Raw genomic sequence first — 12,750 nt, 5'->3', positions numbered from 1 at the left:
AAAAAAAACTTTTGTCCGGAACACCGTATTCGATCACACCAACGACATCTACCGGTATTAATTGTAAGGCGACTGTAACGTTTACCGCCATCTACCTTTCATATGTATATATATATGATATACATGTAAACAAGCGATTTCGGTTATACTTAGAAATAAAAAACAACCTAAATAATTTAATAAAAACAAAAAAAACGTCAATTGAGGCGAAAATTTTCCCAAACAAAAATGAAAATAAGATGCACGGTGTATGAAGATAATATTATGTTTCAATTCTTTCAAACATTATTTATGTTGTATAAGTATCTGGTATACGGCTGATTTTCAAAGTACAAATAGTTAAAAGTAATTACCTACATACTACTTTTAAATTAAATTGCGATCTTCTCAAAATATACAAATTTAGGGAAATGTACTAATAAGTTTTAGAATTGAATTAAAGTAATATGTTGACGTTTAAACTGATTATGGGTTTTATTTGTTTTGTAATATTATAATATCACTATAATATGGCATTTGAGTGTTGAGAAATTGAAAAATGATCTTCCAATACATTCCACTAGAGCGCAGCATGTATAACAGCTACTACAGTTAAAAATCCAAAATATAATTTACTTACTATTTTATTAAACCTGCGACTGCCTTTTAACTTGCCGATACTTTAAAGCCCAACCAAAATATGATAATGTTAATATTATTATGTAAAATTTACAACTTGACCCGCAATTTTTGCATAACTGATGATTTTTATACGTGTATCATGTATCAAAATGGTAGCTAAATTTTTAGTAGTATAGAATTTTGTAGGTACTATTAAAAAAAAGATTTAAAACATATTATTAATACAAAACAACAATTATTGTACTTTATTTATAAGAAAATTAAAACTTATTATTTGAATTACATTTTTCTTTTGGTTATATTTTTTCAAAAACATTTCAGTATCACATACATATTAAATAATAATCAATGCTTATGTCCCAAGTGACACGTGAGTATCATAAAGTATTAAAAACTATTAAAAAGTTGATATAGCTAAATTTCTAGCTCAAAGATAATAGGTGAATATTTAAAGTTTTATGAAATACATACCTCTCTAATGTAATAATAATACTGTTTAATTTAAATTTAGACTATATTAAGTGTTATGGCACTTAATATTTTATAACACAATACAATATATACCTACTTAAAACAGCAAAAAAATTGTTATTTCGCCAAAATGTTTTTTTAAATAACATTTTACTTAATGGGTATAACTGTATAATTATTAAAATTCGTGAATGATTTATTTTTTTTTTTATAGTCGTTATGTTAATTAAAAAATAGTGGTCGGTAAAAATTAATCAATTATAATATAACATCACTTTGACTGTGTTAAATGGAGCTATTTTCGCGCTGATGTAACATGTCAGGATGGCCGAGCGGTCTAAGGCGCCAGACTCAAGGTTTCCCTTGGCCTGCTATGCAGGCGGTTGAGCGTTCTGGTCCTCATCTGAGGGCGTGGGTTCGAATCCCACTTCTGACAAACTTTTTGCATTTTTTTAATATGAATTTATTTGATTTTCTCTCGCCCCTATTTCTACGATAAAAAACGATTATTTACAACGCATGTCAAGTTGAACACATTTAACCAGTCCAACAAAATTATTATATAATAGGTAAATATACATTTATATATTATATTATAAAATCTTTTAAAAAATATTTTTTTAAATAGGTATCAGCTGATTTATGGGCCGAATTTTTCCGAGGGCCGGAAAGAATGCTTATTTTGCTTGTTGGTAGATCCGGCCTTGATTATACCTATTGTGTTTACTTTTAGATTATTCTTATTGTTAATTATTATCGTTTCTACACTATTTTAAGATATTATATTGTATAATATTTCTTTTAAATGTTGTTTCCGAAATTTGACGTCAATGAGATTGTTTTTTCATCGTTTTGTTAAGATGCCTTATAATAATAAAATATTATTATCAACTATAAATATAACATCAATAACATTACCGAAAAAAAAATCAAATACGTCAGTGTTTTTTTTCTTTTTTAACTTTTTGCACGTCTTGGTCAAACAGTTTAGCGAGGCGGCCAAGTGTATTTCTTTATATTTTTTTTTTGACATTTTTCCTATTGACGCAATTAAAAACATTGTACCTATTCCGTAGAATGTCACGCGAGAATTGTATACAATAATAATAATAACACTGCATCGGCGTCCACGTTATTTTAATATTATTCTAGTATAATTTAGTGTAGGGATTTGGTGGAATTTGCATAAAAGCTAACCAACTCGGGTGGAACAGGTATAGGTTGGCTTAGGTTAACAGCCAACAGGTATGTAGTAAATATAGTTCATGATAAAAACTAATTCAGGAGTTCTTGATTATATTAATATTATGGGTTTTGCTGTTAGGCCTGGGCTGACATTTAGATTTTACCAGCCAAATAATGCGCAACAACACTATGCCAAGTTTGTTTGACTTGAGGGAAGGGAAAGAGCCGGAAACTTTGTTCAAGTAAACACCAAAAAAACGCAAAGTCACTTTCCAAGGTGTTTACCGAACCAATTTAAAAGATAATTATCATATCAACAAATTTAAAAAATGTTTTAATACATTTAATTTGGTCATAAATAATAATAACTGGCCAATACAAATAATATTAACAAAACAATTCAGTTTTAAGCAACTTAAAAAAACAACAATAAAAAATACTAAGGAAGTGTGTCACTGCTTAATCAGCTGTATGTACAGTTAAGCTCCGACCACGAAAAATGATTTTTACAATGTTGCTTCCGGGCAAGTATCAATTTATTTTTTTGGCTAATTTGACTATAAAGCACAATAAAAATAGTTATAATTTTAAACATTTTTTATTATATTTTAAAAATATATTTTTTTTGGTTTATGGGGTATAATAATCACAATAATATATTTCACCCGGGTTCATTAATGGCTCAACGAGCATTCATCACATTTAGTTTAGACCGTCTAATACACATGTCAGGATGGCCGAGCGGTCTAAGGCGCCAGACTCAAGGTTTCCCTTGGCCTGCTATGCAGGCGGTTGAGCGTTCTGGTCCTCATCTGAGGGCGTGGGTTCGAATCCCACTTCTGACAAACTTTTTGCATTTTTTCCCCCTCATTCACACTTTTGGTAACTAAGAAAATTGAATAGGTCATTTCCAAAATATTTATTATAGGGTGTTTAAAAAAGCTAAGTCGACCGAGAAAGATAATTTAAAAGTTTGTATTTGCTGACAATGAATCATAATGACTTTTCTGAAAACTTATTTTTTAGTTCTTACTAAGTTCTTTACTTTCAGAAAGTTTATAATCGTAAACAAAACTGTTTATTATAAAATACATTAGATAATATGACAATTTGGAATGTGCGGTTTGAAATAATTATTTTAATATAATAACAATAGTGCTGTATAATTTTTAATAAGTTATCTCTAAGATTTCTGGTGTAAATTATAATAACTGAGAAGCAAGAATCCTTTTTACTATATTAATGATGTTTATTGACTAAATATAAGCTACGCCCATCCAACTGAATCTCTCAAAACTGTCTTGACAATTAGTTAAAAGACAAGTATCACCTTCACCTTCAACTATAAATATATAATAAAGAGTTTGTTTTTTTATAAAAGTGTTGGTAGTACTATACTACAGCACAATCCTCTTAAACGACACATCCGGTCAAAACGTTTCGACATTTTATGCTCCAGAACTTAAAAAATAAAAAAAGTTGATTTAAAATTTACTAAACTTAACTTACTAGTTACTATATAATACATTTATTGTACAGATATTACTCTTAGTCAGAAACTTTTTTCAATGGTGATAGAATGACCAGACATTCTGTGTATCATATGTCATTATTCATGAAAATTCTATAAAATACACAGGCTTTTTTATTACAAATAAAACATTGCAAATGGAGCTAGAGTTTTGCCTTGTTCAATATAACTTTGTAGTAGATTGAATATTTATTATTATAAGACAAACATGTGTTAGTGGTGGCTAAATATTATATATTTACAAATAATCACTTTAGTCACACTTATTAGATTGAATGATATGAAATCAGTTATATTCTTGTGTATTATTACCTCTTACATTTGATCTTGTGGCATAATAGGGGTTGAAGTGTGTGTTAAGTGACAAACCCAAAAAGTTCCTAGGAAAATAAAGAACAAGAACTGAATTAATCAGTTTAATATATATAAATTATAATATAAACTAAACTATTACAATTTTATAAATAGCCATGTTGATGGCAATAATAGTATACATAAAAAATAATTAACAGCTCGTGTTAATAATGTGGTACATAATACATTCAATGAACTGAAATAATGTAATTTTTTGTTAACTTTCCCTATGATGAACTCGTAGAAAGTAATTTTTCTATACTTAATAATAACATATTTTAATCACACAAGATTTAAGTTTTTATTATTTGAAATTAATTTTGTAAAAAAACTAAAACAAGATTATGGCTTTTAAATACTCACTAGTTTCAGAAGAAGGCATTTCTATCGTTTTAGTACTCAAAAAAGCTAGAATAAACAAATAATGAGTTCAGCTATAAAGTAGTTTCAAATAATAATATCGAGTATATAAATATATATATATATATATATATATATATAATATGAATTATACTCTTAAAATTTGATATAATATTTACGCGGTACAGCATATTTTAGGATTGCAATCTTTACAGCTTCTAAAGTTATATCTCTTCTCGCATTTCCAAGTGCTGGAAACTCACAACCTTAAAAATGTATAAAAATAAATAAATAACCGTGCTGATGACAAATGTATTATACATAAAAAAAATGAATTGCTCTTGTTGTTAATGTAATGCATAATACAATTGAATAATGAACTGTAATAATGTAATATTTTTGTATAACTTTCCTTATAATGAACTCGTAGAAAGTAATTTTTTCTATACTTTAAACTTTAATAACATACTATAACACATTAACATTAGCCAACATTCCACTTTAATTGATAAGAAGCGAAAGGCTTCAAATAGTAGAACGTTTTTAATTATACAATATTTAGGTTTTTGTTATTCTACATACATATTAAACAAAAAAAAAACTAAAAAAACTTGTAATCATGTGTTAATAAAACTAAGTTTATGCATTTTAAGTACTCACTTCTTTTTACAAAAATCTTTTTCAATAAATTACATAATACAGCTAGATAAACAAAGAATTAGTTCAGCTAAAGATAGTTTTAAATAGCATAAATAAATAAAAATAAAATAATCAACTTAATAATCGTTATTATTTAATAATTAATGGTGACACCTTCTTTAAAACAAGACCACAAACGGAAAAAGGTAAAAAAAAATGAAAATTTATAGGAAAATAATAATATCTAATTATATAATAAATTATAATTTTTCAATAAATATTATAATTAAATCATAATATTAATTTTTAGCACTTATTTTCGTTTTGCATGAAGTTATGGATATGGAGGACAAAACAAATATTGACACAAATAAAAATAATATATTCATGTTCATAATGTTATTTTAGTTCTTAAATTATTCATTTTCTAAGTTTTGATTAATTATTTTAACACTATTTTTGGTTGCTTCAATAATTATATATTTTAACAAACGACACTTTCGACAGGAGCAGCATTCTAAATGTGAAGGCATTATTATACCTTCTTGTAAGACGGCTATTTCTAAACTAAAACGAGTGAAATATTTTTTTAAATAATTAGCTTGTATACGTTTTCCCTCTCTCAATACATATATTTTTTTTCCTTTTCGAAATTATACTATAGTTACTAGAAGTTCTCGCATAATCAAATTTATAATTTGATCATAATTAATTTTTAATTCATGGATGAATAGCGCATTTGTATCCGTTGCAAACATTTGAAAATCATAGTTTGCGACAAAAGCCGTTATGAAATCGATACGTCGACATTCACTTGAAAAATTATTAACATCATTAAGTATAGCTGAATATATATCGTTAAAAGATTTTTGATACAACTCCAACTTATTTAAGCGTTCAGTTATATGTGCTTCAATACAATTTGAAATCATCTGAAGTGTTAACAAATTTATACGCGTCAATTTCATACGTTCATTTTTATTACGTAATATCACTGAATCTGTTTTAGGGTTAGTAGTACAACTAAAATCTGAACCTAATTGTATTCGCTTTGCATTGTTTTGAATTGTGTTCACAATGTTGTTGAATATTTGAAATTCCATCAGAGTACGCCACTGTTTTTCATCAAGAATTAGCTGGTCTTGACTATTTTTATAATCTAAATAAACAATAATAGATAATTTTTTATTTAAAAGAATACCTACCGAGATAGTTCTTTTGGGGTCAATGGTGAACGTAGATTTAGATAACACATTTGCCATTTTGTTTAAATAAAATTTTAGCATGCACATAAACGTCCGTACAACTTAACTCTATATTAACTACTTATATCTTTAGCATAAAGATGACGTATATATATATACAAACCTTGAGTATAAAACATACCCCCTCTTCTACTTATTCCAGTGTAATTGACCAAATGGGTTGTGCAATTTTTAGATTCTTTACATTTTGTAATTCTTTTGTCTGGTGTAGAACTTCTTCAAAAGATTCCTCAAGTTTTGTTTTAGATGTAGATTTTTCTATATTTGAATGTTCAATTTTGTCTAATTTAATTATAAAATTATAAATAGCTTCTAGTAGACTACATTTAATACAAGGCATTGTGCTTGGAATAATACTTTTAACATCGACTGTACTACTGTACGAAACTCTATGTACTAAACACTTGAAAAACATTTGATTAACTATATTAGCCCCCCCCCCTCTTCTTACCGCTATATTTTATTTTTTTAATTGGAAAAAAAAATGCAAAAAGTGTAGACGCAGTGACGGAATGAATTAAAGTATGACTCAACCTCAACCTACCTAGCCTAGCATGAGTGCTATCAATCCACATCCTATTAAATTTATCCTAGAAAGTCACGCCTTAACCTACTACGCCACTGCGTCTACAATGTGAATTCATGGTTTTACTAGTATTTAAAGAGTTAATTTAAATGTAAGAATGTTGTAATAAATTAACATCTTTTTTTTATTTAATAGGTTTTAAAATCAATGAGGTGAACCCTTCACTAACCGAAGATAACCACAATCTGGAGACCATCTTGCATGCTCGATCCAAGGTTCGTCGTTCGGCTCCCAAGATCTCAGACCTTGACGACAATAAAAACATGAGACATCATCATTTGATCCATCACCAATATAAATAAAACCGGCTTCACTCATAAGTTCTCGCTTTGAAATAAGTAGTGTATTACTACATTTATCAAAAGTCTTGTTACGCGTTTTACAATCTAAATAGTCTAATGTACAAAAAACATCACATTCACTATTATAATCATCCATTATTATACTGTTTAAATTGAATAAAATGACTATCATTTATTTGAAACATGTTTTTATATATGATTTATTTCTTCCACTTCTTATTTAGTAAAACACTCAATGTTACAAATAATTTTCTATACTAAACAATATATAAGGTTAAACTATAATTTGTAAAAATGGGCGGTAAAGCCCCAAATTACTACTACTTATATGTAATTTTTTTTTTGGAATAAAAATAAATACTGAACTTTAGAGGTTTACTGTGACAGTTTTTGATAGACACTCCATTCTAAAATATATTTAGATTTATTTAGAAATATATTTATGCGCTTTTAAAAAAATGTATTGAAATACGAAAACGTATATTTCATATTAAAATACACACAATAACCACAACATAAATATTTTAAGCAATCTTATTTGGGAAAATTTATTTATTATTTATATATACTTAGGCTTTTTATTCTTTATAAAACTGGGATTCGTAGAGAAAATAATCTATTCGTGTGGTTTTTGAGTTGTACACTAATTTGTTGTAGCTAAAGTAATAGATAAAATGCACCTAAAATTAACTGTTTTCTTAATATTTTCTGGTTTGATTATAAATCCTGTTGTGGGTCCTCCATATAAAGCAGAGACGGCCATGAACCATGTTAATCTTCTACAATTATTGTAAAATCAGGGTTCTAGTGTACGAGCAAATAAATAGTTCTAACAATTAAGTACATTAAATACAAAACGTAATGCTTTTAAAAACACTTATTTTCGAAAAAAAGACAAATTTAATTCTGTATTAGTAAATTTGTAATGTATAATGTTAAAACTTAAAAATGCATGATACCTACAGTTCTTTGTTATTAATTTAGTTGGCAACAGTTGTTGTGAAAAACAACATGTTTTCGATAAGTAAAAAATAAAACTATACATGGTTATACATAAATGGTGGTAAAACACTGTACATGATAATGTAAGAAAATAAATCATTGGATTTTGTGTAAACATAAGATTGAAATCAAATATAAAACGCAAGTTGAGTGCATAAAATATTAATGATTAAATATATAAGGGGTTGTTCAGGGGGGGGGGAGAGATTTTTGTCTCTTGTAGGTATAATAAAATTGTTATTAATTATAATCATATTATTAATGATAATTTATCTTGATGATGAATTAATAATTACAATTTATTACACGCACTTATAAACTAAACATTCTCATAATTTACAATAACATATGTACATAAACTTGAGCCAAGGGGGGCGATTGCCTCATCGCCCCCTCCATCTCAAACCCCCCAATGGGGTTTTTTTGGGGGGGGGGGTTTCCGGCATTTAAGACAATCCCGTACAACAAATTTCCCTCCATCTCTCTCTGTCTTCTGCTACTTCTCTACAGTGGATCTACTGCTTTAACGACTCTCTCACCCACCACTGGGTTAAGAAGAATAAATATTATATTAGTATGTTATGTGATAATATTATAGCTATACTGAAATAATTTTAATGAAATCTTGATTTGGACCAAAAACAAAGCTATACATATTTTTTTTTTGTATTGTGTTAAATTTTAAAGATTTTCCATTTGTTTACATAGCTATAGGGATTTCAGAAAAATGCTTTGAACACTTAAGTACACAAAAGACAAAACGAAATATGAAAACAACTTGTTTTTGCCGAAGAATAATAATAATATTGAAACTTTACGATACCAACATATACATTTGTCATTTGTTTACATTGCAACGGTCCTTGTGGAATAGTCGAATACATACGATTTTGTTTAACACTAATAAGCTCTTTATGTAGCTAAATCTATTCGGGTGGAATAAAATTATATTGTAATAATATTATAGAAATTTAAATATAATTATAAAAATATAAACTTTGTATGAGGTTAAATGGTGGTTTAATTAGTTAAAAGAACAGTCCAATTAGTTTCAAATTTGTATGGTATTATATTTTTAAGATAAAGTAAGTAGACAATTAAAGTACAAAAATAACCAAAACAATTTCCCAAACCCCAGAAGGGGTGGTAACTATTTTGTCTAAATTTATCATTTTCGAGCAAAGTTTTAGAACACAAGGTCTGAAAATTAGGCTGAAGGTAGATCTAGCGCGGGGTTAAAAAAATATATGGGATTTTTTTTAGCTGAATCAACAGTGAACAATATTTATTCAATTTGAACGCTTTACAACATGTTTTTCGTCTTTCTGGCATACTCTCTGCAAATTAATAACTGAGGGCCCTCCCAAATCTATGGCACACATTACATATTTTGTGTTGGTAAAATTTTAAATTATTGTTGTTTACTCTGTATGATCAGGTGTAGTTTTTATATTTTTGCTAACGGCTCGATATAGGTAACTCGATCTTCATTCGTTAGATTCCCTCACAATCCTACAGTTGTTCTTCACGTTTAATATTCTCTTTACCGCAGTATACTCTCATTCGCTTTATAATGGCAACTATCAGGTGCTTCTTTATTGTTTTATCCGTCTGTGTTGTTTGTTCGTTTGCAGATGGTACGTATAATTTAAGTTTTTATACTACAAACCTAGATATAAATACAGATATATATATATATATCCTATGATTTATCTAACCAGCTATCATATTTTCACAATACATTTATTGTTAATTTTGTTTTTTTAGATAGATTCAAAAAACATGACTTACTTCTCTTACCAGTGGCGGATGGTAATTATAATTATGTTTACCTTAAGTATACATACTCACAATATTATGTGGATGTTATTTTTATTATAATAATAATCACAGGTGTGACTGGATTTTTGTTGGGGTATATATGTATAATATAGTACATGTAATTTATTATAATTTTTGGGCCGACTGGAGACTCTACCCAACTTTAACCCAAACTAAAAGGGCTTAGCCTTTATTGTCCATCCTTAAGTCCGCCTATGATTAGCCAGCTACTTGGTAGTGGCGTGTAACTAAGCAAAACAAATTAATAATCATTTTTTTTTTTAAATATGCTTTTCTAACTTTAAACTTTATTCTTAAATGTCTTGATTCCCAAGTCTAATTTAAAGTTGAGGTTATAAATAGTTTGAGTTCAGAACCAAAACAAAATTAATGAGATAAAATGTTCCTTACTAAGTTGAGTGTTCATAATTGCTTAAATTTTAAGAAAATTTACTTAAAACCCAAATACGACTTTTAAATTATGTACAATATATTTTTTAAGTTCTATAATTGCATTAAAAAAAGAAAAATAATTAATTGTATTGTTCATATTTCAATATATTAATAAGATAAATTAAATGCTGCTCCATTATATTGAAATGTGCTGAATAGGAGCTGAAGGAGATTTTGATAAAAATAAAAATGTATTTAAAAATTGATAGATTATCAATTACTTTACACTAATGTATTCCAAACTCGACTAAGGCATTCATTTTAAAGTAATATTTTGTTTTATTCAAGTGCTCGGCGGTTTGAAGTTTGTAGCTGAAGGTAAAAGTATAATAAAATGGGTTCTAAGACAAAATGTTATTTCATAATATTTTCCTTGCAGATGGTAAAAGTCCGTTGCATAGTGATAGATCAAGTAAATATGAATTTTTTAAATCAAGTTTTAGGTAAAATTTTATTATTACTTTCATTGCAGGTAAACATCCAGGTACCAAGGGTACCCACAGGGACAAGGGGGCGGGGAACTTCCCTCCTTGGTTTTCTGAAAATTAAAAAAAATGTGTACCCCCCCAGAATTTTTACCTGCGGGCTCTCCCTTGATCCAGATTATACTAATCTAGACATAATGAAATTTTTTAATTTAGATTTTTTAATCTATGACAGTAACAAACATAGACTTGCTAAATGAACAAATCGGTCCAGCGTTTTTGTCCTTATAATTTTTAAGCACAATTTCGTCATAACTAGTGTTTGTTATATTATTTAAAAAATAGTTTTTATACGTTTAACAGGCCGAATGTGCTGATATTTTGGCTTAGTTTTTCGAGGGCAATATTTTGTTTCATATAATTTTAAATAATTGTTCAAATTTTTTTTTACTGTTTTATCAACTATATTTTATTAAAGTATTTTAAATTCTAAAAAAGCCAGACAAGTGGTGTCCAGTCATAGTGGAAACGGGGAAGTCACAGGTTTAAAGAAATTATTATCACCTAAAGTGATAAAATCACTAAGAAACACGGCCACTTAGTTTAATACTTTCTTATTGTACAAATTTGTATTTAATAAACTAAGTTACAATTTTCTTAACCTTATTAGTATTAACGGGGAGTGGGGAAGTGTCCATTATTTGCTACACTAATGACAAAACATTTCGACACAGATATTTTATTATTATGTAAAATATTTTATAAACACTTTTCTGATTTACAGGTTCAATGCTTATTATAAAAAAAGAGTGAGTATTCATATTTCTATCGACGTTTTATTAGGAAAAACATTTTCAACTTATTTTTTACAATGTCAAAACCAGTTGAGTTCAGTAACGGCGCCAAAACTTTTGCATTAGGTGGGCCAGGCCGAGGCCAAAATTTTTTAAAAGGGGAAGGGCACAATTTGAACTGGTCATTATCTGTGGTGGATGTGCCCCACTTCCCCCTCACCCAAATCACACAGAATATAGGCACAACATTAACTAAATAATAAAAAGTACATAAAAATATTAGCCAATCCAAATATCCAGTATCTCTTATAGGGAATTTAATTTTTATTTTGTGATGCTTTAGCTTAGATATTTTTTTTTTTTTGATAGTGTCTTCTTATTAACGTATTACAATATAATTAACTACAATCAAGAGCAATTGACTTCTTTCATTTTTTAAAAAATACTTGGGCTATTGCATAGAATATTAAAAAATAAAGCTATAACTATTTTATTTTTAGTTCTCCTGCATACAATGATGTTATGAAAAAAATTGACGAAAACGAAGCGTTACCACACGGTGATAAGTTCTCATTCATTTATACGTTTGACGTACAAGATTGGCGCTTTGGAACTATAAACATTGAAGATAATTGATATTTCCTGGATAAAAAAAAAATAAACGTTATACATTTTTTTATTTTAAATACACATAAAATTATAATAGTTTCATTTTAAAAACAATATAATGTCATAAAACACATAAAATATTTAATATAAATATATGGTCATGTGTTTTTCATACGTTATTGACCTTTAAATACTTCTTTATAGCTATTGTCAAGTATAACATATATCTTAGACAAATTTTTTGAACTTAAATTTGTTTTTATTTAGGTCTAGAGCAATTATTAGTAATATTCAGTCTAATCGACCAAATCAACTTGTTTCGCATTTTACCC

The 12,750-nt window shown here is 27.7% G+C and overlaps 1 protein-coding gene, 2 long non-coding RNA genes and 2 other non-coding genes across 5 annotated transcripts; 3 read left to right on the top strand and 2 right to left on the bottom strand.

Moving 5' to 3' along the window:
- The first annotated feature begins 1,410 nt into the window (after positions 1-1,410).
- Trnal-caa (transfer RNA leucine (anticodon CAA)) lies at positions 1,411-1,528 on the top strand. Its single transcript has 2 exons — positions 1,411-1,448; positions 1,483-1,528. It is a non-coding gene; the product is annotated as a tRNA-Leu (tRNA).
- A 1,476-nt stretch (positions 1,529-3,004) lies between these two features.
- On the top strand, positions 3,005-3,122 carry Trnal-caa (transfer RNA leucine (anticodon CAA)). Its single transcript has 2 exons — positions 3,005-3,042; positions 3,077-3,122. It is a non-coding gene; the product is annotated as a tRNA-Leu (tRNA).
- A 1,403-nt stretch (positions 3,123-4,525) lies between these two features.
- Positions 4,526-5,258, bottom strand: LOC126833925 (uncharacterized). Its single transcript, XR_007685021.1, has 3 exons — positions 5,183-5,258; positions 4,702-4,788; positions 4,526-4,570 (listed from the first exon to the last, which is right to left on the bottom strand). It is a non-coding gene; the product is annotated as an uncharacterized LOC126833925 (long non-coding RNA).
- An 865-nt stretch (positions 5,259-6,123) lies between these two features.
- LOC126833631 (uncharacterized) lies at positions 6,124-6,795 on the bottom strand. The gene is made up of 2 exons (XR_007684989.1): positions 6,530-6,795; positions 6,124-6,320 (listed from the first exon to the last, which is right to left on the bottom strand). It is a non-coding gene; the product is annotated as an uncharacterized LOC126833631 (long non-coding RNA).
- A 3,011-nt stretch (positions 6,796-9,806) lies between these two features.
- On the top strand, positions 9,807-12,531 carry LOC126833710 (uncharacterized). Its single transcript, XM_050565204.1, has 6 exons — positions 9,807-9,953; positions 10,084-10,128; positions 10,879-10,908; positions 10,970-11,002; positions 11,800-11,824; positions 12,310-12,531. Exons 1-6 carry the CDS (start codon positions 9,890-9,892, stop codon positions 12,443-12,445), a joined length of 333 nt encoding a protein of 110 aa, XP_050421161.1. The 5' UTR covers positions 9,807-9,889; the 3' UTR covers positions 12,446-12,531.
- Positions 12,532-12,750: the final 219 nt, after the last annotated feature.

Source organism: Adelges cooleyi, unplaced genomic scaffold (genome assembly GCF_023614345.1).
Source record: "Adelges cooleyi isolate 19-005CV unplaced genomic scaffold, UGA_ACOO_1.1 ACOO_flye_CR_arks_rails_tigmint_CR_PRNA_2, whole genome shotgun sequence".
NCBI classification, from domain to species: domain Eukaryota; kingdom Metazoa; phylum Arthropoda; class Insecta; order Hemiptera; family Adelgidae; genus Adelges; species Adelges cooleyi.
This window is presented reverse-complemented; position numbering and strand designations above follow the sequence as displayed.

Bases quoted from the DNA above. Each gene is read 5' to 3' on its own strand.
- LOC126833710 (XM_050565204.1), top strand. From the start codon at position 9,890: ATGGCAACTATCAGGTGCTTCTTTATTGTTTTATCCGTCTGTGTTGTT. The intron at 10,909-10,969 runs GTAAAAGTATAA...TTTTCCTTGCAG, and splicing joins TTTGAAGTTTGTAGCTGAAG to ATGGTAAAAGTCCGTTGCAT. The intron at 11,003-11,799 runs GTAAATATGAAT...TCTGATTTACAG, and splicing joins GTTGCATAGTGATAGATCAA to GTTCAATGCTTATTATAAAA.